At 42.6% G+C, this 24,139-nt stretch overlaps 2 protein-coding genes and 1 long non-coding RNA gene across 6 annotated transcripts; 1 reads left to right on the top strand and 2 right to left on the bottom strand.

Annotated features, from left to right (window-relative positions):
- Positions 1-2,700: 2,700 nt before the first annotated feature.
- LOC111959801 (interferon-inducible double-stranded RNA-dependent protein kinase activator A homolog) lies at positions 2,701-5,434 on the bottom strand. The gene is made up of 8 exons (XM_023981594.1): positions 5,280-5,434; positions 4,873-5,048; positions 4,625-4,706; positions 4,429-4,504; positions 4,124-4,241; positions 3,857-3,951; positions 3,580-3,742; positions 2,701-3,447 (listed from the first exon to the last, which is right to left on the bottom strand). Exons 1-8 carry the CDS (start codon positions 5,336-5,338, stop codon positions 3,290-3,292), a joined length of 927 nt encoding a protein of 308 aa, XP_023837362.1. The 5' UTR covers positions 5,339-5,434; the 3' UTR covers positions 2,701-3,289.
- A 4,098-nt stretch (positions 5,435-9,532) lies between these two features.
- LOC111959935 (caspase-8-like) lies at positions 9,533-23,474 on the bottom strand. 3 transcript variants are annotated; one of them, XM_023981791.3, is made up of 13 exons: positions 23,053-23,474; positions 22,200-22,483; positions 21,466-21,571; positions 21,184-21,319; positions 20,955-21,028; positions 20,792-20,837; positions 20,579-20,655; positions 14,940-14,973; positions 14,733-14,828; positions 13,189-13,277; positions 12,886-13,006; positions 11,779-12,295; positions 9,533-10,914 (listed from the first exon to the last, which is right to left on the bottom strand). In XM_023981791.3, exons 1-13 carry the CDS (start codon positions 23,053-23,055, stop codon positions 10,728-10,730), a joined length of 1,770 nt encoding a protein of 589 aa, XP_023837559.1. In that variant the 5' UTR covers positions 23,056-23,474; the 3' UTR covers positions 9,533-10,727. The 3 variants fall into 3 exon arrangements, with proteins under 3 accessions (XP_023837559.1, XP_023837560.1, XP_070293679.1); XM_023981792.2 differs by having other exon boundaries at positions 20,579-20,598; XM_070437578.1 differs by lacking the exon at positions 9,533-10,914 and adding an exon at positions 11,627-11,661 and having other exon boundaries at positions 11,697-12,295; positions 23,053-23,472.
- Positions 11,409-14,043, top strand: LOC111959936 (uncharacterized). Of its 2 annotated transcripts, none has more exons than XR_011474921.1 (4): positions 11,409-11,493; positions 11,628-11,661; positions 11,697-11,798; positions 13,908-14,043. It is a non-coding gene; the product is annotated as an uncharacterized lncRNA (long non-coding RNA). The 2 variants fall into 2 exon arrangements; XR_011474922.1 differs by lacking the exon at positions 11,628-11,661 and adding an exon at positions 11,526-11,559 and having other exon boundaries at positions 11,429-11,493.
- Positions 23,475-24,139: the final 665 nt, after the last annotated feature.

The following is a 24,139-nucleotide window of genomic DNA, read 5'->3' as shown; positions in this document are numbered from 1 at the left end:
TACTCATCTCATATGTATATACTGTACTCTATATCATCTACTGCATCTTGCCATCTTTATGTAATACATGTATCACTAGCCACTTTAAACTATGCCACTTTATGTTTATATACCCTACATTACTCATCTCATATGTATCTACTGCATCTTGCCTATGCCGTTCTGTACCATCACTCATTCATATATCTTTATGTACATATTCTTTATCCCTTTATACACACAAGTGTAAGGTAGTAGTTGTGGAATTGTTAGGTTAGATTACTTGTTGGTTATTACTGCATTGTCGGAACTAGAAGCACAAGCATTTCGCTACACTCGCATTAACATCTGCTAACCATGTGTATGTGACAAATAAGATTTGGATTGCAAGAATATTTTGTGGACTATTTGGGGTTTATCATCAGTGTTGCTGCTGCCATGTTGACCCATACCAAGAGACTGTAGAGAGGACTGAATTATTAGTCACATAAACCAAAGTATAGAGTTCACTGTGTTCACTCTCCTACAAATCAGGCTCGTCTATATAGTCAGTCTACAGTAGTGGTTCAAATCTGAGGTAAAAAAAATAATTTATATTTTTCATGATTGTTTAAAAAGGGGACAAATTAAGAATGAGATCGATGTCAAGTAGATTTATTTAACATAAATCTGTCCCACTTCACATGTAATAGTTGTGTATTAATGTGGTCAGGTACACAGCACACGTTTGGGATGAGTCTACCAAAAACATTACATACAATACACACCTTGTTAAAGGAAACCAAAATGTTATTAAACCACCCAATCTAGGCTTTGTGACAAACTCAGGACAAGGTGGAATCCGGTAGTAAATATCATCCCGTCATTAGCATAACATTTCAACCAGCACAAACACAAACTCAAAGCCTTCAAAACACACACACACACACAGCAAAATGACTTCATACACAGCTGACATAACTAGGCTACATTACAGGTAGACCGAGAGAGATGACGTCACCAATCACAACAGGGTGACTACCTTCTTAGTCAGCAACATCAAAGCTACCAAGATTCCAATTATTGTCTCTTTGTAGAGCGAAGACAACAAAATGGCGGCCTTGAAGTCTAAGACAGGAGTTGTCCCGATGTTTCTGAGTATGCAATTTTGCTACCATTAACTTAAATATACATTTTACAAAAAGAAATACATATTTTCAGTCTAGACATGTAGATTTATATAATCTCATATGATGTAAGCACAATTCAACCTAAACAAGGCAAATGTTACATTTTCTAATTAATTTGTATTTTTATTTAACTAGGCAAGTCCGTTAAGAACACATTCTTATTTACAATGATGGCCTAACCCGGACGACGCTGGGCCAATAGCGCGCCGCTCTATGGGACTCCCAATCACGGCCGGTTGTGATACAGCCTGGAATCGAACCAGGGTCTGTAGTGACGCCTCTAGCACTGAGATGCTGCGCCACTCCGGAGCCCAATTGAGCAGTTGTTTTTGTTTTGACACTAAATTAAAACCTGCTGTTGGTCTTGTTAAGACGTGTGGTAGTTACACAAAACAAGAGTCCTGTTTGACGGAATCAAATACAATAAAAAATAAACTGTAATACAATGGTGTTAACCAAAGCTCAAACTTTACTCTAAAATCTAACTAAAAGTGATGATGGACCATGTCATTAATATACACAATGGAAAAGTGTTTCACAGTAATGTAATTGAATCTTGACTTGGCAAAGAGGAATGATAACCAATTAAATCAAGCAAAGATAACGTACAAACAAAATACCAATGTGTAATGAATATTTAGTTTGTTCCTACTTAATTTATCAAACTGACCTTTGTCAATCTGCTTCATTATTTAGAAAATATCCCTATGTGAAAAATGAGGGGCAGACTTACGTTAGTGTTTCATCAAATTCATTGATAAATTCCTCTTTTTTATCATAGGCTTATGAGTAAACGAGGCAAAACGAGTTCTCTCACTAATTTTGTTCAGTGCACATAGTTTTACATTTATCATTCAATACACTATTGCATGTATAGAAAAACAACGACAATGGGATAGGGTGGAGACTGTTCTCAACATGTCAACAATGGGATAGGGTGGAGACTGTTCTCAACATGTCAACAATGGGATGTTTGGAGACTGTTCTAGACTAGTACAATGGGATAGGATGGAGACTGTTCTCAACATTTGTAACAATGGGATAGGGTGGAGATGTTCTCACATGTCAACAATGGGATAGGGGTGGAGTGTTCTCACATGTCAACAATGGGATAGGGTGGAGACTGTTCAACATGTCAACAATGGGATAGGAGGAGCACTGTTCTCAACATGTCAACAATGGATAGGGTGGAGACTGTTCTCGACATGTCACAAAGGATAGGGTGGAGACTTTTCAAATGTAACATGGAAATAGGGGGAGACTGTTCTCAACATGTCAACAATGGGATAGGGTGAAGACTGTTCTCAACATGTCAACAATGGGATAGGGTGGAGTGTCTTCTCAACATGTCAACAATGGGATAGGATGGAGACTGTTCTTAACATGTCAACAATGGGATAGGGTGGAGACTGTGTCTCGATATGTCAACACATTGGGATATGGATGGAGACTGTTACTTAAAATGTCAACAATGGGATAGGATGGGAGATGTTCTCAACATGTCAACAATGGGATAGGGTGGGACTGTTCTCACATGAACAATGGGATAGGATGGAGACTGTTCTCAACATGTCAACAATGGGATAGGGTGGAGACTGTTCTCAACATGTCAACAATGGGATAGAGTGGAGACTGTTCTCAACATGTCAACAATGGGATAGGATGGTGACTCTTCTCAACATGTCAACAATGGGATAGGATGGTGACTCTTCTCAACATGTCAACAATGGGATAGGGTGGAGACTGTTCAACATGTCAACATTATGGCAGCAAGGCCTTTCAAGACTAGTGTCCATTCTATTCCCTTGTCCTTGTTTTTCCATAGTACATAAACTCCATAGGATTAGCTTTCACTGTGAACCTCTGATCTTTTCCTTAAACTAATTTTAAAATGGCCGACAGACACCACAGGTGATGAACTGTGTTTCCTGTCATTGTAAAAAAAACATCAACTAGGTAGATTTGTCTGAATGGCATGATTTCTATTGATACTGCCTTCAATATTCACCAATTCCACACAAAGTGAACACTGGGGTAAGGAGTGAAAACAGTGGTCGATGGAGGATAGCGACACCTTTCAGTTGAGATTAAATATTGTTTTTCCTTAAAAAAAAAACATCTGTGCCGTTTACTACGATCGCTCATTTGATGGAAGCCATGATCTTGATGTACTGGAGAGCGTTGTGTGCGGCGTCGTTGTGTGCGTTGCCGCAGGAGATGCCCGTGCCGTGGCATACGGTGACGGGTGAGGTGGACAGCTCTGCCAGGCACTGGTACTGCCCGTTCACTGTCAGCTCATCTGCCAAGCAAACGACAGACACACTTGTACAATACACCTGGAATAGGCCCCTGTTTAGCCATTCTTGAAAACAGACAAAAGTTCACATCTATGAGTTGATTTCAGTAAAATGAAGAGATGAACTCTACTCACCAATGTCAAAGTATGTGACTTCGAAGCCCTGCTCTTGGGACAGCTCCAGCATCATCTGGATGTAGTCTGTGTTGGGAATACTGACTGGGTTCCTTCTCAGGAGAGACATCTTCTCTGCTGAGGAGTTACGCAAGTTCTCCAATCGGACACCGGGCTTTGGGATCTGGAATGAGTTGGTCAAACAATACACATGACATACATTCTAGATGACAAAATGTCCTAAATATGTTTTATTATTCTTGGTGGAGAGGCCAAATAGAGGAAATATTTTACATACCCATGTGATTTCAGGACAACCAGACACATTTAGAAGTTTTGCCAACATCTTCTCAGCACCTGCCTTTTTAGCCACCTTCTTGGAATTTCCCGTTGCTATCAGTTGGATGACATATAGCACTATGAATGACTCAATTGAACACTTCCCGAAGGTAGAATGTGTTTAAATAATCCACCAATCCCCCCCCCCKAAAAAAACACAACTCTAATATGTTATTTCAATGCAATGATAAAACATTTATAAAGAACAACAGTGGAATCACCATACCAGTCTCTGTGAGCGACTCCATTCTGCAGGTAACAGTGAACTCTCTCTTGTGAGGTGGGCCTGCCTCTGTGAAAACAGTGTATTCAGGGAGGCGCCACCCCCGCTGCAGGGCCAGCTCCTTTGGGGAGGAATCCATATTAGCAAAGATGTGAAAACAAGCAATCTATTCATAATCATGTGTGTGGACTATTTTTCATCTGTTACCCTGAAAGGTCTCAATGACAACACACATGTGTTACTACGGTTACAGCCATGCAACAGTACACAGCCCTATTGTCTTACAGAAGGGCAATAACAAAACACACCTGCAGTTTCCCCACTGAGTTGGGTTGGTCGTTAGGCTTTGCTGGGTTGCCATTACTCTCCTTCTTTATGTGAAGGCTGCAGTAGGGGAAATCAGACGTTTAAAAAAAAAAGTGAATGTTACTGGTGGCCATAATGGTTGCAAATGCTACTTGTTTTCATAAATGCTCATGTCAGATATCGTCCATGTTAACTCACTGTGTTCCAGGATCTATTTCCAGAAGGTTCAGGGCAGACTCWGCGGCCTGATGTTTGGCGGCTTTTTTACTGGCTCCTTGACCTGGGATACAGCAACGGAATGACATTATGCAAAGTATTGAAAATGAGGCAGACAACATAAAAGGTGATGCCCATCTTATTTATACAAGCCCCCTAATCCTCTAGCTACTGTAAAAGTAGTGTAACGTACATGGCTAGCGTTCTGCGTTGCAAGATGACTCATTCACCTGTGCAGGACACATCTCCTATTGTAACGTTGAAGATAAAGCTGGGTTGGTGCGCCTCCCCTTCAGCCTTTTCCATCACGTACACGGGAAGGTTACCAATTTTTGTTCCATATTCATGTAGAACTTGTATGGGTGTTTTACCAGGGCACGGTGCCTGTGGTTGTTGAATACTCGAGCTGCGTAAAAGGCATGATGAACAGTCATTAGTGTCACTGCATTAGATTCAATGGTATAGCTATGTTTGTTGTATTATTCAGCAACCAATGACAGTACAAGGTGCGAGAAGCACAGTGTGGCTAGCTAGTTGGGCATTCCTATTAACAATTATACCAGGTAGCTATCTAGGGTTAGCGTACTAGCTAACGTCGAGCATCAAATGGATGTAGCTAGCTAGTAGCATGACAGACCTCGTGTTGTTATTGTGCGTGGTCCTTATAAGTGTAGGTTGAAATCCGTCTTGAGACATGGCTAATAATATCTACTTAATAAAACTGTTGGGTATATCGTTCAAAATCTCATCGGCAACCCTAACAAAGTACTTCCGGGTCACGGAATTTCAGAAATCTTCCAAATAAAAGTCCCCCACGTAATAGCAGAAAAATTTCAATAACTTGTATTTATTCATGATATATGAAAAATAATTGTCCAAACATTAACAGTGATTAATATTTGTTAATATTTTCAGTGACATTTGAATTAAATGTGGGTTTTAAAACATGCTCCAAGGTCAAATAAATGCCCTCAATGCAAATCACTGTATATGAAATACATATTAGTTTAAAGAGTAAATACTATTCTAGGTGCTAAGGAAAAGTGTTGTTGTGAATACTCAATAGGGTCTGTATAATGTATACAGTGGGGAGAACAATGATAAGATTGATTCTTACTATGATAAGATACACGAGGCTGTAAGCCACTAGAGGGTGTTACTATGATAAGATACACAAGGCTGTAAGCCACTAGAGGGTGTTACTGTGATAAGATACACAAGGCTGTAAGCCACTAGAGGGTGTTACTATGATAAGATACATGAGGCTGTAAGCCACTAGAGGGTGTTACTATGATAAGATACACGAGGCTGTAAGCCACTAGAGGGTGTTACTAAGATAAGATACATGAGGCTGTAAGCTACTAGGCCAGGGGTAGGCAACCCTGTTCCTGGAGTGCCACAGAGGTACTGAAGGATTTTGTTCCAACTTTGTGAATCACATGACCAACTGAGCTAATTGTTCAGTTCAGTGATTAAACTCAATACACCTGGTCTTCCAGGTCAGTTAAATCAAAAACATTAAGTGCCTGCGGAACTTCAGAACCAGGAGTTGCCTACACCATGCACTAGGCCATATAATCATCCAGGAATACCTCTTGAGCAAACTGGAATTCAATTAAAACCGTGATAGGATCTGTAAGAACCAAGAAACACTTTTAAGCTTAGCACCAGTCATGTACTTAATAACATACAATGACATATTAAAAACATAGTAATTTCTCAATGTGATCCACTTTATAATATTATTTATCTTGTATGAAGTAGTAATTATCTTTAGTTTAGATTCTTCCCTGATGTAGTTATAATTTTTTAACATAATTTTAACATTTTGCACTATGAATATACAAATAGCGTTTTACCGCAGAGTTTTATTTTGAAGCCAAAATCGGAAAACCGCAAGTCTTAATGTTGCTATCGGGACGTTAATGTCGCGTGACGCTAATGGTATATTGTACAAATGTATTTGTCTGTTGCAGAAACCGGCGAATTTAGCTGGGTGAATTGCCGATTCCATCAGTCGACAACTTGATCAACAACAACCGGTTCACCCGGTCAAATATATATTTTTCTTCCGCAGTTGTAGGTCAGATAATAGGTTAATACTGTCATCTACTGGTTGTAATGAGGAGCACGAGATTACATTTTCTAGAAAGAGACAGCTTTATTCCTACAGTATCATTGTTTTAATCAGTGGTGTAAAGAACTTAAGTAAAAAATACTTTAAAGTACTACTTAAGTAGTTTTTGGGGGTATCTTTACCCTCCTATTTATATTTTTGACTACTTTTTAATTTTACATCTACATTCCTAATGATAAAATATACTTTATACTCCTTACATTTTGGGTGTCATTGTAGGCAACTGGGTTTCCCAAACTATGGACATGTGCTTCTACACCTGCATTGCTTGCTGTTTGGGGTTTTAGGCTGGGTTTCTGTACAGCACTTCGAGATATTAGCTGATGTACGAAGGCCTATATAAAATAAATTTGATTTGATTTGATGTGAGAGTTTTTAATTTCCCTTGCCCTAGTCAGTATATCACTCAAGGCACAAAACTCATTCAAATACCATTGATATAGTTAAAATGGGTAGTTTACATGGGTTTATTCCGTCCATAAAATCTGTTCTTGACCTATACATTTTATGTATTTATTTAACCTTTATTTAACTGGGCAAGTCAGTTAAGAACAAATTCTTATTAACAAGGACGGCCTACCCCAGAAGACGCTGGACCAATTGTGCGCCGCCCTATGGGACTCCCAATCACGGCCGGTTATGATACAGCCTGGAATCGAACCAAGGTCTGTAGTGACACTTCTATGACTGAGATGCAGTGCCACTGAGCCACTCGGGAGCCAATAGGCCTATACATGCCTTTGTGTTCTCTAGGCAGGGGGTTTTGCAGGACATGCCGGAGCAGATGGGGGCAGGTGGGGAAGCTGACTGCCCTCCTGATGGATGAATGGCGACCCAACCAGCACAACTGCAGTGCGGTGCGATATCTAGATAGTTTCTCCAACATGGTCAGGTGAAGGGAACCTCTGTCTCTTTCTTAGGTCATCATGTCTCTGTTTCACAGCTGTTGGACGAGGCAGAGTCAGGCAGCAGCAACAACCAACGGGAGATGGAGTAGATACTTTATGCCCCACTGCTAGCAGAGGTGTACTTTGGATGGAAGGGAAGTAGTGTCTATTTTTTTTTTACAGCACATCTAGGTGTGCTGTGGTAAAAAAGAAAAAAAATTATGAATAGCTTTACCTGGACAACGTTGTTATTACATTGTTGTAGATCACTTTTATGTGGGACTGTCAAATTGGAATATAAGGTCCTTTGACATCGAGGTGATTCCTAGTGCCCACTTCCCTCTGATAACAGGCTGCCGATGCAGCCCCTCAGATCTGAAATCAGTTCTTTGGTGACCCTCTACACCAAGGCTCTGGAGGGGGAGAGGGGCTGTGCAGAGGACAGACGTGGTATGAAACAAGAAACAGCTGGTGGCATCCTAACTAATACTTCAAACTGACCACTCTCACCGTTCAAACCCTCCGATCCCTGCTGGAGGAGGATTATGACTTCCTCCAGATCTCGTTCCGCACGTACAAGGTGAATTAGCCACCTGTTGGCACATAGCACCAGTCAGAACTTGGTGTTTCACATTTTGTATGTGAAATTTACTGCAAAGAAAGTTTGAATTATTGTGGTAATAAAAACATGTTTTTCCCCCTACTGCTCGAGGTCAGTAGCTTTGAGGTGATGCGTAGAGAAAAGCTAGAAAGAGGAGCAGGAGAGGGATCCCATGATGCATTGTAAGGTTATTCAACTATTAAACCATTGAGGTTATTCACAGTTGGGAAAGTACAGTTATTATACAGTTCCTGAGTTTCAGTGTTGACATTTAATTTTAAAAATTATGTTTCTCAGCCCTGACAGCATGTGAGCAGTTGAACAAAAGTTATCAGGAAAAGGATAACCAAAGAATGGCCTTTGATGTAGAAATGGAAGACCTCCTCGCCAGGTTTGAGGAGATCCAGGTCAGAGGAGTGTTCTTGCTACCAATTGTTAACCTGAATTTGACTTATAGGTGGTTTGGACAATAGGATAGTTTACCTCTGAAGTTACTGAGTGTGTGGGGCTTTCTAGGTACTAGCTGGTGATCTGATAGAGGATGTAACCTTCAGTTTGTTGAGAACAGTTCTTCACCAGACACAACAGGAACTGGACATAGTTGTCACAATACTGGTATTCTATATATCCTCTTCATGCAGAGCAAGTGTCATTGGAGTCTCCGCTCAAACCTGGAGTCTCAGCCATCACTAGCAGGTTTGAGCAATCTTCTTCTTGTGACAGACCTGTCATATGTCTGACTTTGAGAAAAACGCACACCGGCTTGGGCCAAGACGCATGTCACGCAAGAAGCAAGAGAGCCATAGTGCAACTCGTGACCACACCAATAAATGTTTGAACGTCACTTTGTTTTATTCTTGATATGTCAAAGAATTTGTCTTAAATGTGTTGTATGACATGCCATGTTGTGCCAAGGAGTACACTGATGTGTTGTAACAGCAACCGCAACAAACTTATCAACATTGAATGAAAATTGCTTTTATTGATTTAGGAAGTCAACGTACAAGGGGATAAGAATTTTATAATACAGAAGAAAAAAAACAAGTTGCATAATAAGTGCTCTTCAGTTCTCTTGTTATTGCTTCTCCTTTACAACATTTAAAAATACCCTTTAAAGATGCAGTATGCAGAAATCACTCTGCCATTTCCTGGTTGCTAAAATTCGAATAGTTCGCCTTATTTCAGTTTATGACAAAACAAGCAAGTATAGTGTAGAGAATCATTGTACCATCTAAACTGCTGTGAAATATATTTTCCATAACCAAAAATATTGTATTTTCAGGTGTTTGAAACTGGTGTGCAAAACCGATGTAAACATTTAATTTTTTTAAGCATAGAAATAGTCCACATAGAACCGATCTACTGCTTCATAGACTTGCTTTCAATGTGAATGACAGATCTATAACTCAAATTTAATGTGAATTTGGCCAAAAGGCTTCATATTGCAGCATTAAAAACATTTCCTACAATTTTCTATTTACAGTTCTTTGAATATATTTCTACTGAATTCCATTTTTTTTTTATACAGTACCTGTCAAAGGTTTGGACACACCTACTCATTCAAGGGTTTTTCTTTATTTTTACTATTTTCTACATTGTAGAATAATAGTTAAGACATCAAAACTATGAAATAACATATATGGAATCATGTAGTAACCAGTAGGCTACAAAMAATATAAAAGGAGAGATAACAACCATAATTTCCAGGGTTTGTGAAATTATTGCTCTGTGTAGGATTTAACCCCAGCTCCAACATTCCAGAAAGGTTATGTTAAATTAAACAGCTCCTCAATATTTACAAACAAGACTACCTAAATTGATAGCAGAGCAGAGGCGAGTAGAGCGATGACTACTATGTGTGTTATTTTGTCTTTACTTGCCACTCTGACAGCAGTGACATGTTTTGACATGCCAGTCAGATTAGGCAGAATTACCACTCCTCCTTCCTCCGCCTGAAAATTGTGAAACATGGTTTAAAACTCTCCTAATGTTCTAATGGCCCCTTCTGGTACCATCTGCACCACAAAGGTGAAACATCACATTAAGCCTCAGTACAAGAACAAGTAGCAAGTCACAATCTAGATATATACAGTACCAGTCAAAAGTTTGGACACACCTGCTCATTCAAGGGTTTTTCTTTATTTGTACTATTTTCCACATTGTAGAATGACAGTGAAGACATCAAAACTATGAAATAACATATATAGAATCATGTAGTAACCAAAAAACCCTGGAATGAGTTGGTGTGTCCAAACTTTTGACTGGTACTGTAAATAAAACAGAGCGAGGTATAAAACAAAATGTAAACCTGCACCTTCTACCTGAGTGATCCCAGAGGGTGTATATATTGTTGGTGAGTCTACACATATAGTGTCTGAATCAGTCCCTGATTTGGTGGGAAAGTATAAGGACCAGATTTAAACCCCTCTGCTCTAGTGCTCTCAAGCCAAAATTTGTCGCTCACGTAGTCGGGGAGGTGTATTCTGGGAGGTGTAGTCTCGGAGGAGGGTCTTTTGGGATGGGAAAGACCAGCCTCTTCCTGAGTGAGTATGCAGGCTGGGGCATCTGCTTCCTGGTGCCATGGTTATCACTCTTACTGCTGACATCATCGTTCACCTTGGTCAGGATGGACAGCAAGTCATACCCACTGGACGGAGAGAAAGAACAATGAGAGGAAATTCAATCTGATAATGATTTACCAACCATACGCTGACATCTGTATGTCATAGTCCAGTGTTTACTGATGTTTTCAAAGAGGATGTCAGAATGACACAATATAAAGAAACCATGCACATCTGAGCACTAACCTGGGAACCATGTTGATGAGGTTTCGCACTAACCTGGTCTCATGTTGATGAGTTCTGGAACTAACCTGGAACCATGTTGATGAGGTTCTGGCACTAACCTGGTCTCATGTTGATGAGGTTCTGGAACTAACCTGGGAACCAAGTTGATGAGGTTCTGGCACTAACCTGGAACCATGTTGATGAGGTTTTGGAACCAACCTGGAACCAAGTTGATGAGGTTCTGGAACTAACCTGGGAACCAAGTTGATGAGGTTCTGGAACCAACCTGGAACCAAGTTGATGAGGTTCTGGAACTACCTGGGAACAAAGTTGATGAGGTTCTGGTACTAACCTGGGAACCATGTTGATGAGTTTCTGGCACTAATCTGGGAACCATGTTGATGAGGTTCTGGCACTAACCTGGGAACCATGTTGATGAGGTTCTGGACCAACCTGGGAACCATGTTATGAGGTTCTGGCACTAACCTGGGAACCATGTTGATGAGGTTCTGGCACTAACCTGGGAACCATGTTTGACTGAGGTTCTGGAACTAACCTGGAACCAAGTTGATAGGTTCTGGCACTAACCTGGGAACCATGTTGATGAGGTTCTGGAACTAACTGGCGAAACCAAGTTGATGAGGTTCTGGAACTAACCTGGGAACCAAGTTGATGAGGTTCTGGAACTAACCTGGGAACCAAGTTGATGAGGTTCTGGAACTAACCTGGGAACCATGTTGATGAGGTTCTGGCACAACGACTGGATGAACCAAGTGCCCTGCCTCTTGTCTCTGAACGAGGCAAAGTGAGGGACGGTGGCCATGCCCAGAAGGAAGTCGGCATCAGAGGGAATGGAGTCTCTGGGTACAACTGCATCAGTGCAGATAGAGCTGGTGGTAGTAGAGCCATCAGCGCCTGGGCAATCGGACTGGATGAACACTGGCTGTTGTTCCTTGATGCCCTGACAGGCCTGGATAAAGAACAGTTTGGGCTTTCCCCTCAGTGAGCTGCACTCCAGTCCAGAGAAGGGCTTTGTGAGCTCCCTGACTCTGACCTTCAGCCCATCCACCCCATAAACACATCCCTCCAGCCCGTGGCTCAGAACGCAGCACACCAGGCAGTCCATCTGGCTGTGGTCACGACTGCGGAGCTCTGCAACTAGAGACAGTAACTGCTCCCGGCTGCAGTCTGGCTCAATCTGCGTTTCAAAGCCCAGCCACTCAAACACACTCACCAAACTGCCTGAGATACAAACACATAGAGGTACATGGGGATTGTGATTTAGGGATTGTGATTTGCGTACTATTGTTTGTACAGATGAACGTGGTACCTTCAGGCGTTTGGAAATTGCTCTTAAGGATGAACCAGACTTGTGGAGGTCTACAATTTTCTTCTGAGGTTTTGGCTGATTTATTTTGATTTTCGCATGATGTCAAGCAAAGAGGCACTGAGTTTGAAGTTAGGCCTTGAAATACATCCACAGTTATACCTCCAATTGACTCAAATGATGTCAATTAGCCTATCAGAAGCTTCTAAAGCCATGACATCATTTTCTGGAATTTTCCATGCTGTTTAAAGGCACAGTCAACTTAGTGTATGTAAACTTCTGACCCACTGGAATTGTGATACAGTGTGAAATAATAATAAGTGAAATAATCTATCCGTAAACAATTGTTGGAAAAATTACTTGTGTCATGCACAAAGTAGATGTCCTAACCGACTTGCCAAAACTATAGTTTGTTAACAAGAAATTTGGGGTTGAAAAACAAGTTTTAACGACTCCAACCTAAGTGTATGTAAACTTCTGACTTCAACTGTAACAAATATCTTACTTTCATCAACCTGTGTTCCCTCTCTATTGTTTAGGAGTTTTGGAGAATTTTTGAAGTTGTAGTTGTTAATTATCAGACAGTAACCTCTCTTTCGTCCTGTCATGGCATATTCTCCCACTTCCTACAGAAAGAAAACATGCATAAATAATTCATAAATCCAGTTAAGGACAGCATCATCCATAATCCCCAAAACTGCTACTGTACCTCAAATAATCTATACAATACCCAGTCAGTTTTCAGTAAAAGCATGTGCTGACAAGACTTTGTCAATGCTCATTTAAAAAAGGTCAGTATCAGAGAGACCTCTTTTGTGGTGTTTCCTGTCTGACGATTTGCAGGGTCAAAGTTCTTATGGTGTCCACATGAGGGTACGGATGAAACATGGTGATTCTCTATGGGAGAGAAGACATGGATCAGGTAAGAATGAATCAATTGTCACGTTCGTCGTATGAATCGGACCAAGGCGCAGCGTGGTATGTGTACATTCTTATTTTTTTAAAGAATGAACACTGAACAAACTAACCAAAATAACAAACCGTGAAGCTATACAAAACGAGTGCTGACAGGCAACTACACAAAGACAAGAACCCACGAACACCAAGGGGAAAATGGCTACCTAAATATGATCCCCAATCAGAGACAACGATAAACAGCTGCCTCTGATTGGGAACCATATCAGGCCACCATAGACATACAAAAACCCCTAGACAATACAAAAACTAACGTACCCACCCTAGTCACACCCTGACCTCACCAAAATATAAAGAAAACAGAGATATCTCAGGTCAGGGCGTGACATCAATGATATGGCTAACAGTTAACAGTGATGCCGATGAGCCAACAGAGAGAGTAGGAGAGGGGACAGTCTACAGGCCCCTTTTGTATGCTGAACAAAAATATGAAACGCAAAAATGCAACAATTTAAACGATTTTACTGAGTTACAGTTCATATAAGTCAATTGAAATACATTTATTAGGCCCTAAACTACGGATTTCACATGATTGGGAACCAAGTTGATGAGGTTCTGGAACTAACCTGGGAACCAAGTTGTTGAGGTTCTGGAACTAACCTGGAAACCAAGTTGATGAGGTTCTGGAACTAACCTGGGAACCATGTTGATGAGGTTCTGGAACTAACCTGGGAACCATGTTGATGAGGTTCTGGAACTAACCTGGGATTTCACATAGGCACAGCCAGGAGCCAAACCCACCCAATCAGAATGCGTTTTTCCCCACAAAAGGGCTTCATTAAAGTCAGAAATACTCCTCCGTTTCATCAGCTGTCCGGGTGGCTGGTCTCAGATGATCCCGCAGGTGAAGAAGCCGGATGTGGAGGTCCTGGGCTGGCGTGGTTACATGTGGTCTCCGGTTGTGAGGCTGGTTGAACGTACTGCTAAATTCTCTAAGATGGCGTTAGAGGCGGCTTATGGTAGAGAAAGAACATTCAATTCTCTGGCAACAGCTCTGGTGGACATTCCTGCAGTCAGCATGTCAATTGCACGCTCCCTAAAAACTTGAGACATCTGTGGGATTGTGTTGTGTGACAAAGCTGCACATTTTAGAATGTCCTTTTATTGTCCCCAGCACAAGGTGCACCTGTACTTGCTGTTTAATCAGCTTCTTGATATGCTGCACCTGCCAGGTGGATGGATTATTTTTGGCAAAGGAGAAATGCTCACTAACAGGGATGTCAACAAATTTCTGCACAAAATTTGAGAGAAATAAGCTTTTTGTGTCTATGGAACATTTCTGGGATCTTTTATTTTAGCTCATGAAACCAACACTTTACATGTTGCGTTTATATATTTTTTCAGTATAGATTGGCATTCTAAATGATATGAACTGACCTTGGCTGAGAGCAGCATCGTTGTCCCCACTGGTACTTAGGAGACCCAGCCTATGTGAAAGTACTGCATCCGCTGTATCTGAGACCCTCCGAACATCTGGTGTGTGAGCAGACCAAGATGACACAACAAAGGTTTTGTGAGTTCTGTACTGTACTCCAATACAGAGAAAAATGTGCTGAGCCACACCTTGTTCAGTGTGGGACTCACCCAGAGCGGTGTCAGCTGGATTCAGAGTGGACACCTGTGGAAGGAAGTAGAGGGAATAATTAGTGACTACACAGACATGAGGGATGGCCGTAGCCTCTGGTCTAAAGACACGCGGTGTGTTCCGGTAGGTCCAATGCAGCATAAATAAGTGTGTCTCAAAACCTGGACTGAACATTAGACACAGACCTCAGTTGAAGTCTGTGACCCTGAACATTAGTCACTGACATCAGTTGAAGGCTGTGACCCTGAACATTAGTCACTGACATCAGTTGAAGGCTGTGACCCTGAACATTAGTCACTGACCTCAGTTGAAGGCTTGTTGACCCTGAACATTAGTCACTGACCTCAGTTGAAGGCTGTGACCCTGAACATTAGTCACTGACCTCAGTTGAAGGCTGTGACCCTGAACATTAGTCACTGACATCAGTTGAAGGCTTGACCCTGAACATTAGTCACTGACATCAGTTGAAGGCTGTGACCCTGAACATTAGTCACTGACTCAGTTGAAGGCTGTGACCCTGAACATTAGTCACTGACATCAGTTGAAGGTGTGACCCTGAACATTAGTCACTGACCTCAGTTGAAGGCTGTGACCCTGAACATTAGTCACTGACCTCAGTTGAAGGCTGTGACCTGAACATTAGTCACTGACCTCAGTTGAAGGCTGTGACCCTGAACATTAGTCACTGACCTCAGTTGAAGGCTGTGACCTGAACATTAGTCACAACCTCAGTTGAAGGCTGTGACCCTGAACATTAGTCACTGACCTCAGCTGAAGGCTGTGACCCTGAACATTAGTCACTGACCTCAGTTGAAGGCTGTGACCCTGAACATTAGTCACTGACCTCAGCTGAAGGCTGTGACCCTGAAATTAGTCACTGACCTCAGTGAAGGCTGTGACCTGAACATTAGTCACTGACCTCAGTTGAAGGCTGTGACCCTGAACATTAGTCACTGACCTCAGTTGAAGGCTGTGACCCTGAACATTAGTCACTGACCTCAGTTGAAGGCTGTGACCCTGAACATTAGTCACTGACCTCAGTTGAAGGCTGTGACCCTGAACTTAGTCACTGACCTCAGTTGAAGGCTGTGACCCTGAACAATAGTCACTGACCTCAGCTGAAGGCTGTGACCCTGCACATTAGTCACTGACCTCAGCTTGAAGGCTGTGACCCTGAACATTAGTCACTGACCTCAGTTGAAGGCTGTGACCCTGCACATTAGTCACTGACCTCAGTTGAAGGCTGTGACCCTGAACATTAGTCACTGACCTCAGTTGAAGGCTGTGACCTGAACATTAGTCACTGACCTCAGTTGAAGGCTGTGACCTGAACATTAGTCACTGACCTCACTGAAGGCTGTGACCCTGAACATTAGTCACTGACCTCAGCTGAAGGCTGTGACCCGAACATTAGTCACTGACATCAGTGAAGCTGTGACCCTGAACATTAGTCACTGACCTCAGCTGAAGGCTGTGACCCTGAACATTAGTCACTGACCTCAGCTGAAGGCTGTGACCCTGAACATTAGTCACTGACCTCAGCTGAAGGCTGTGACCCTCAACATTAGTCACTGACCTCAGCTGAAGGCTGTGACCTCAACATTAGTCACTGACCTCAGCTGAAGGCTGTGACCCTCAACATTAGTCACTGACCTCAGTTGAAGGCTGTGACCCTCAACATTAGTCACTGACCTCAGCTGAAGGCTGTGACCCTCAACATTAGTCACTGACCTCAGTTGAAGGCTGTGACCCTCAACATTAGTCACTGACCTCAGTTGAAGGCTGTGACCCTCAACATTAGTCACTGACCTCAGTTGAAGGCTGTGACCCTGAACATTAGTCACTGACCTCAGTTGAAGGCTGTGACCCTCAACATTAGTCACTGACCTCAGTTGAAGGCTGTGACCTCAAATTATGTCACTGACCTCAGCTGAAGGCTGTGACCCTGAACATTAGTCACTGACCTCAGCTGAAGGCTGTGACCCTGAACATTAGTCACTGACCTCAGTTGAAGGCTGTGACCCTGAACAATAGTCACTGACCTCAGCTGAAGGCTGTGACCCTGCACATTAGTCACTGACCTCAGCTGAAGGCTGTGACCCTGAACATTAGTCACTGACCTCAGTTGAAGGCTGTGACCCTGCACATTAGTCACTGACCTCAGTTGAAGGCTGTGACCCTGCACATTAGTCACTGACCTCAGTTGAAGGCTGTGGACCCTGAACATTAGTCACTGACCTCAGTTGAAGGCTGTGACCCTGAACATTAGTCACTGACCTCAGTTGAAGGCTGTGACCCCTGAACATTAGTCACTGACCTCAGCTGAAGGCTGTGACCCTGAACATTAGTCACTGACCTCAGCTGAAGGCTGTGACCCTGAACATTAGTCACTGACATCAGTTGAAGGCGTGACCCTGAACATTAGTCACTGACCTCAGCTGAAGGCTGTGACCCTGAACATTAGTCACTGACCTCAGCTGAAGGCTGTGACCTGACATTAGTCACTGACCTCAGCTGAAGGCTGTGACCCTCAACATTAGTCACTGACTCAGCTGAAGGCTGTGACCCTGAACATAGAGTCACTGACCTCAGTGAAGGCTGTGACCCTCAACATTAGTCACTGACCTCAGCTGAAGGCTGTGACCCTCAACATTAGTCACTGACCTCAGTTGAAGGCTGTGACCCCAACATTAGTCACTGACCTCAGTTGAAGGCTGTGACCCTGAACATAGTCACTGACCTCAGCTGAAGGCTGTGACCCTGCACATTAGTCACTGACCTCAGCTGAAGGCTGTGACCCTGAACATTAGTCACTGACCTCAGTTGAAGGCTGTGACCCTGCAACATTAGTCACTGACCTCAGTGAAGCTGTGACCCTGCACATTAGTCACTGACCTCAGTTGAGGCTGTGACCTGACATTAGTCACTGACTCAGTTGAAGGCTGTGACCCTGAACATTAGTCACTGACCTCAGTTGAAGGCTGTGACCCTGAACATTAGTCACTGACCTCAGCTGAAGGCTGTGACCCTGAACATTAGTCACTGACCTCAGCTGAAGGCTGTGACCCTGAACATTAGTCACTGACTCAGTTGAAGGCTGTGACCCTGAACATTAGTCACTGACTCAGCTGAAGGCTGTGACCCTGAACATTAGTCACTGACCTCAGCTGAAGCTGTGACCCTGAACATTAGTCACTGACCTCAGCTGAAGGCTGTGACCCTGAACATTAGTCACTGACCTCAGCTGAAGGCTGTGACCCTGAACATTAGTCACTGACTCGCTGAGGCTGTGACCCTGACATTAGTCACTGACCTCAGCTGAAGGCTGTGACCCTCAACATTAGTCACTGACCTCAGTTGAAGGCTGTGACCCTCAACATAGTCACTGACCTCAGCTGAAGGCTGTGACCCTCAACATTAGTCACTGACCTCAGTGTGAAGGCTGTGACCCTCAACATTAGTCACTGACCTCAGTTGAAGGCTGTGACCCTGAACATTAGTCACTGACTCAGTTGAAGGCTGTGACCCTCAACATTAGTCACTGACCTCAGCTGAAGGCTGTGACCCTCAACATTAGTCACTGACTCAGCTGTAAGGCTGTGACCCTGAACATTAGTCACTGACCTAGCTTGAGGCTGTGACCCTGCAACATTAGTCACTGACCTCAGCTGAAGGCTGTGACCCTGAACATTAGTCACTGACCTCAGTTGAAGGCTGTGACCCTGCACATTAGTCACTGACCTCAGTTGAAGGCTGTGACCCTGCACATTAGTCACTGATCTCAGTGAAGGCTGTGACCCTGAACATTAGTCACTGACCTCAGTTGAAGGCTGTGACCCTGAACATTAGTCATGACCTCAGTTGAAGGCTGTGACCTGAACATTAGTCACTGACCTCAGCTGAAGGCTGTGACCCTGAACATTAGTCACTGACCTCAGTGAAGGCTGTGACCCTGAACATTAGTCACTGACTCAGTTGAAGGCTGTGACCCTGAACATTAGTCACTGACCTCAGCTGAAGGCTGTGACCCTGAACATTAGTCACTGACCTCAGCTGAAGGCTGTGACCCTGAAACTTAGTCACTGACCTCAGCTGAAGGCTGTGACCCTAACATTAGTCACTGACCTCAGCTGAAGGCTGTGACCCTCAACATTAGTCACTGACCTCAGCTGAAGGCTGTGACCCTAGACATTAGTCACTGACCTCAGCTGAAGGCTGTGACCCTCAACATTAGTCACTGACCTCAGTGAAGGCTGTGACCTCAACATTAGTCACTGACTCAGCTGAAGGCTGTGACCCTCAACATTAGTCACTGACCTCAGTTGAAGGCTGTGACCCTAACATTAGTCACTGACCTCAGTTGAAGGCTGTGACCCTGAACATTAGTCACTGACCTCAGTTGAAGGCTGTGACCCTCAACATTAGTCACTGACCTCAGCTGAAGGCTGTGACCCTCAACATTAGTCACTGACCTCAGCTGAAGGCTGTGACAACATTAGTCACTGACCTCAGCTGAAGGCTGTGACCCTGAACATTAGTCACTGACCTCAGTTGAAGGCTGTGACCCTGAACATTAGCTCACTGACCTCAGTTGAAGGCTGTGACCCTGAACATTAGTCACTGACCTCAGTTGAAGGCTGTGACCCTGAACATTAGTCACTGACCTCAGTTGAAGGCTGTGACCCTGAACATTAGTCACTGACCTCAGTTGAAGGCTGTGACCCTGAACATTAGTCACTGACCTCAGTTGAAGGCTGTGACCCTGAACATTAGTCACTGACCTCAGTTGAAGGCTGTGACCCTGAACATTAGTCACTGACCTCAGCTGAAGGCTGTGACCCTGACATTAGTCACTGACCTCAGTTGAAGGCTGTGACCCTGAACATATTAGTCACTGACCTCAGTTGAAGGCTGTGACCCTGAACATTAGTCACTGACCTCAGCTGAAGGCTGTGAACCTGAACATTAGTCACTGACCTCAGCTGAAGGCTGTGACCCTGAACATTAGTCACTGACCTCAGTTGAACGCTGTGACCCTGAACATTAGTCACTGACCTCAGTTGAAGGCTGTGAACCTGAACATTAGTCACTGACCTCAGCTGAAGGCTGTGACCCTAATTAGTCACTGACCTCAGTTGAAGGCTGTGACCCTGAAACATTAGTCACTGACCTCAGTTGAACGCTGTGACCCTGGACATTAGTCACTGACCTCAGTTGAAGGCTGTAACCTCGAACATTAGTCACGGACCTCAGCTGAAGGCTGTGACCCTGAACATTAGTCACTGACCTCAGTTGAACGCTGTGACCCTGAACATTAGTCACTGACCTCAGTCTGAACCGTGTGAACCTGAACATTAGTCACTGACCTCAGCTGAAGGCTGTGACCCTGAACATTAGTCACTGACCTCAGTTGAAGGCTGTGACCCTGAACATTAGTCACCGACCTCAGCTGAAGGCTGTGACCCTGAACATTAGTCACTGACCTCAGCTGAAGGCTGTGACCCTGAACCTTAGTCACTGACCTCAGTTGAAGGCGGTGACCCTGAATATTAGTCACTGACCCAGTTGAAGGCTGTGACCCTGAACATTAGTCACTGACCTCAGTTGAAGGCTGTGACCCTGAACATTAGTCACTGACCTCAGTTGAAGGCTGTGAAGCTGAAGAGAAGTACGAAGAGGGAAAGAACATCGTGTCAGAATGTCCACGTTGTTCGACTAAGACAAACAGGAAAATAAATGGACGCATGTTTTAGCAAATTAAATAAAAGGTTAAATGAAAAAGAAAAAAGAAATAAAAGGTTTTATAACATATTGAAGAAGATTTGACATCTACTGTAGTCACAGTTCCTACCTGATAGTCCACATGACACAGGTCTCCTTGGAAGCATGGAGACAGCCTGATGGAAAATAATAGTCATGACATTCTGTGATGATAATCAAGATGGAAACTGAGAAATGTTCATAAGGACTGGTGGATATCAAGATAATGTAAGAAATAAAGCATTCTCTGTTACCTGGTTTTCTGGAAGACATGCAGAAGAAGACCTTGGTCTTAACAATCCCACCCCTGTTTTTTGGTTTACTGGCCCTGAGTGAATATAGTATTGCATAACACATCTGAGTCATAATACTGTACTAAATCATTGACAGGCATACACAGGCAATGAAAAGGATTGTTCAGCCAGTCAGTACTTTATTAGGGAAATGAATCTGTTAGTCACTCACAGAAACTGAAACACTTACCCTGCCGTGTCTTAAACTGGTTGATTCTTGTTTTCAACATGGGGCAGACACTTCCAAATATACTTTCAACTATGTTTAGTTTTATAACGCTCAAAATATCAATTTTCTCCATTTCCAGGAATACTTGCAAGGTAGTCTGAAAGAATAGAGCAAAATGTGTAAATGTCAGTTGGTCCATCAAGATGAAGCATTCTTTCTACTCATATTTCACTAAATAATATAAGTTTACTACCCTATTCTGGACAACACATGTTGAATTTCAGACTGTTTTGACGTACTCACCACGTTGTCCTCCAGTTTCCTACGAGGGAGTATGTTAACCAATAGGAACTTAATCTCTCTCAACTCGTCTTCAGTGGTGTTCTCTGACAAGTCATACAGCAGCTTTCTGCAGATGGTGGAATACAATGACTCAGACACTTTTTTAGAAAACATCATATTACAGGACAGTATTCTGTATGTGGGAAACAGTAACACAACAACATAAGTGTTTACATTTGTGTTATAAATGGCAACTTCTACTTATCGCTATTCATTTGTGGGGAAAGCTGTTGTATCCATTCAGATGTGGTAAATGAGGCCAATACAGTGGTGTAAAGTACTTAAGTAAAAAATACTTTAAAGTACTACTTAAGTCGTTTTGGGGGGTATCTGTACTTTACAATTTATATTTTTGACAACTTTTACTTTAAAAAAAACTAAATGTACTTTTTACTCCATACATTTTACTCGTTACAATTTGAATGTTTAGCAGGACAGGAAAATGGTCCAATTCACGTACTTAGCAAGAGAATTTCCCTGGTCATCCCTACTGCCTCTGATCTGGCAAACTCACTAAACACAAATGCTTAGTTTGCAAATTATGTTTTGAGTGTCCCCCTGGCTGTCTAAAATAAATAAAAATTAGGAAATCGTGCCGTCTGGTTTGCTTAATATAAGGAATTTGATTTATAGCATTTACTTTTACTCAAGTGTGACAATTAAGTACTTTTTCTACCTCTGGCCTGTATATTCACCTATAAGGAGAGATGAGGCTGCTGGTTGTTGGAAGCTGGTTGTTGAGGCCAAGCTCTTGCATCAAGCTGTGGCGCTGGATGGTGCATAGTAGATCAGCAAGCAAGTAAAGCTGATCGGGGGTTAACAGTTCTTGTTCCGTCAGAAGAGAGAAGAGTTTACTTGCTGTGGGCACTGAGCTACAGTCTTTCTCAAGCAGATCTTTGCAAAGAAATGCAAGTGCTTGTACTTCTTCACTGCTCAGGGCTTGTTCCACCCGCAATAGCAGCCTTTGGAAATCCATCTCCTGTCGCAAAACCAATATGATGAAAACCAACATGATCACTATGTTTGATATTGATACTATAAATACATATTGTTAATTTACAATCTCAGCACATGGTAATAATATGTTGTCAGTTGAAAATATCTATCAAGTGTGTAATAAATATAGGCCTATGGATAGACCTCTTGAATAGTCCAGCAACTTTCAACCAGGGGGCTGGAGACCCAAACCAGGGTGCTGGGGACCCCTAGGTACCTCACTTTAAACCACGGGGCTGGGTATGGGGGCAAAAATCACCTCACACTATAGAAGAGCAGGTGCTTAAGACATTTTGTCAAAGATTAGGCTCACATAATTAAATAGAATTGTAATATATATATATATATATATTTTTTTAAATATCCATGTCTAATTATTAGGCTAAACTATGTATGAGAATCCGTGACAAGTATACATTAATTCACCCATGGCTGTCCAATAAAAATGTGTTCACTGTACAGATAGACTATACCGTGTAGAATACTATGTTTACTGTTAATTCGAACAAATGCTCCCCCCCCCCKAAAAAAAAGTAAGGAAAAGTGGCCTACCATTCGGTAACCTGTGCGCTCGATGTTTTAAATGTGCGTCAGATATCTCACATCCACGTTTGGAGGGGTAACAAAGTAGGCTACAGGAATATCAATGTTTTCCAACGATCCGGTATTCTTCACGATGACAAACAACCACGAGTCATTTTCGTTGATCAACAACTTGAAGTCCMTCGGGAACACAAGTACAGTACTCTCGCTTTCCTTACGCCCATTGCCAACTAGAAAGGAACATTTCTTGAAGAAAATGTGTGCGCTTGCTAGCTTGGCTGTGTTTCAAACTCATAAAAGACACACTTACCCTCGGCCTCATGCTTTGGGGGAATCCCCGCGGCAATATTTGTAGTCGGTCCAAATGATTAGCTAAGCAAGGGAAGTTTGCAACGTCAGCCCCTCAGCCCTAGTTTTTAATGGAGTTTGCGAGTGTACAATTATGTTCACTTCGGGACCTGAAACGCCGCCAAAAACTTAAAACCTCAAAGTCAACATACAAGTGTAAGTATAAACGAATGTAAATAAGTTACAAATTGTGCTACTAATGCACAAACACGTATCGTAAAAGTAATTTGTTTTTGTTTGGTCAGTTTTTGGAAATTGTAGAAATATTTTTTTTTTCCTTCTTCAGAAGTTCCAGCTAGGCAGGCTAACATTAGTTAGCTAATGAATTTGCTAGCTATCATACAGGAGACGTATATTAATAATTATATAGTTAATATAAGTAGACATGCAATCATAATTGAGTGTAGCGCATATAAAGCACCCACAAGCTACCAGTGGCTGAAAACACTAGTGATGGGTCGTTCGCGAACGAGCTGGATCGCATATCAGAAGAGCAGAATCTATTTATTTAAAAAAATATAAAAAAATAAGATATGAATAATCAAAATATTTAAATGAATAGAATTAACTAATTCAAAGAACGAAAAAAAATGATAGGCCTAAATGCTCAAGCGCACACATTCGTTCTGTCTGCTCAATCAGACACAACAGTGTCAACCAATGAACCACAGATGCGTGAGGGATGGCCGAGCCAACTCACTCACAGTCACACACTTAGCAGACGAAGAGACAGAGGAAGGACAGCTGT

The sequence above is a fragment of the Salvelinus sp. IW2-2015 genome, linkage group LG36 (genome assembly GCF_002910315.2).
Source record: "Salvelinus sp. IW2-2015 linkage group LG36, ASM291031v2, whole genome shotgun sequence".
In the NCBI taxonomy this organism is placed as follows: domain Eukaryota; kingdom Metazoa; phylum Chordata; class Actinopteri; order Salmoniformes; family Salmonidae; genus Salvelinus; species Salvelinus sp. IW2-2015.
The sequence above is the reverse complement of the archived record's forward strand: the minus strand, read 5'-3'. Positions and strand labels throughout refer to the sequence as shown.

What these genes read in the sequence shown, in the direction of transcription:
- LOC111959935 (XM_023981791.3), bottom strand. An exon ending in TGTGTCATGTGGACTATCAG is followed by an intron (nt 20,656 to 20,791) that starts GTAGGAACTGTG and finishes TGTTTGTCTTAG; the next exon opens with TCGAACAACGTGGACATTCT. An exon ending in CAGGAAACACCACAAAAGAG is followed by an intron (nt 13,007 to 13,188) that starts GTCTCTCTGATA and finishes TTCTTTCTGTAG; the next exon opens with GAAGTGGGAGAATATGCCAT.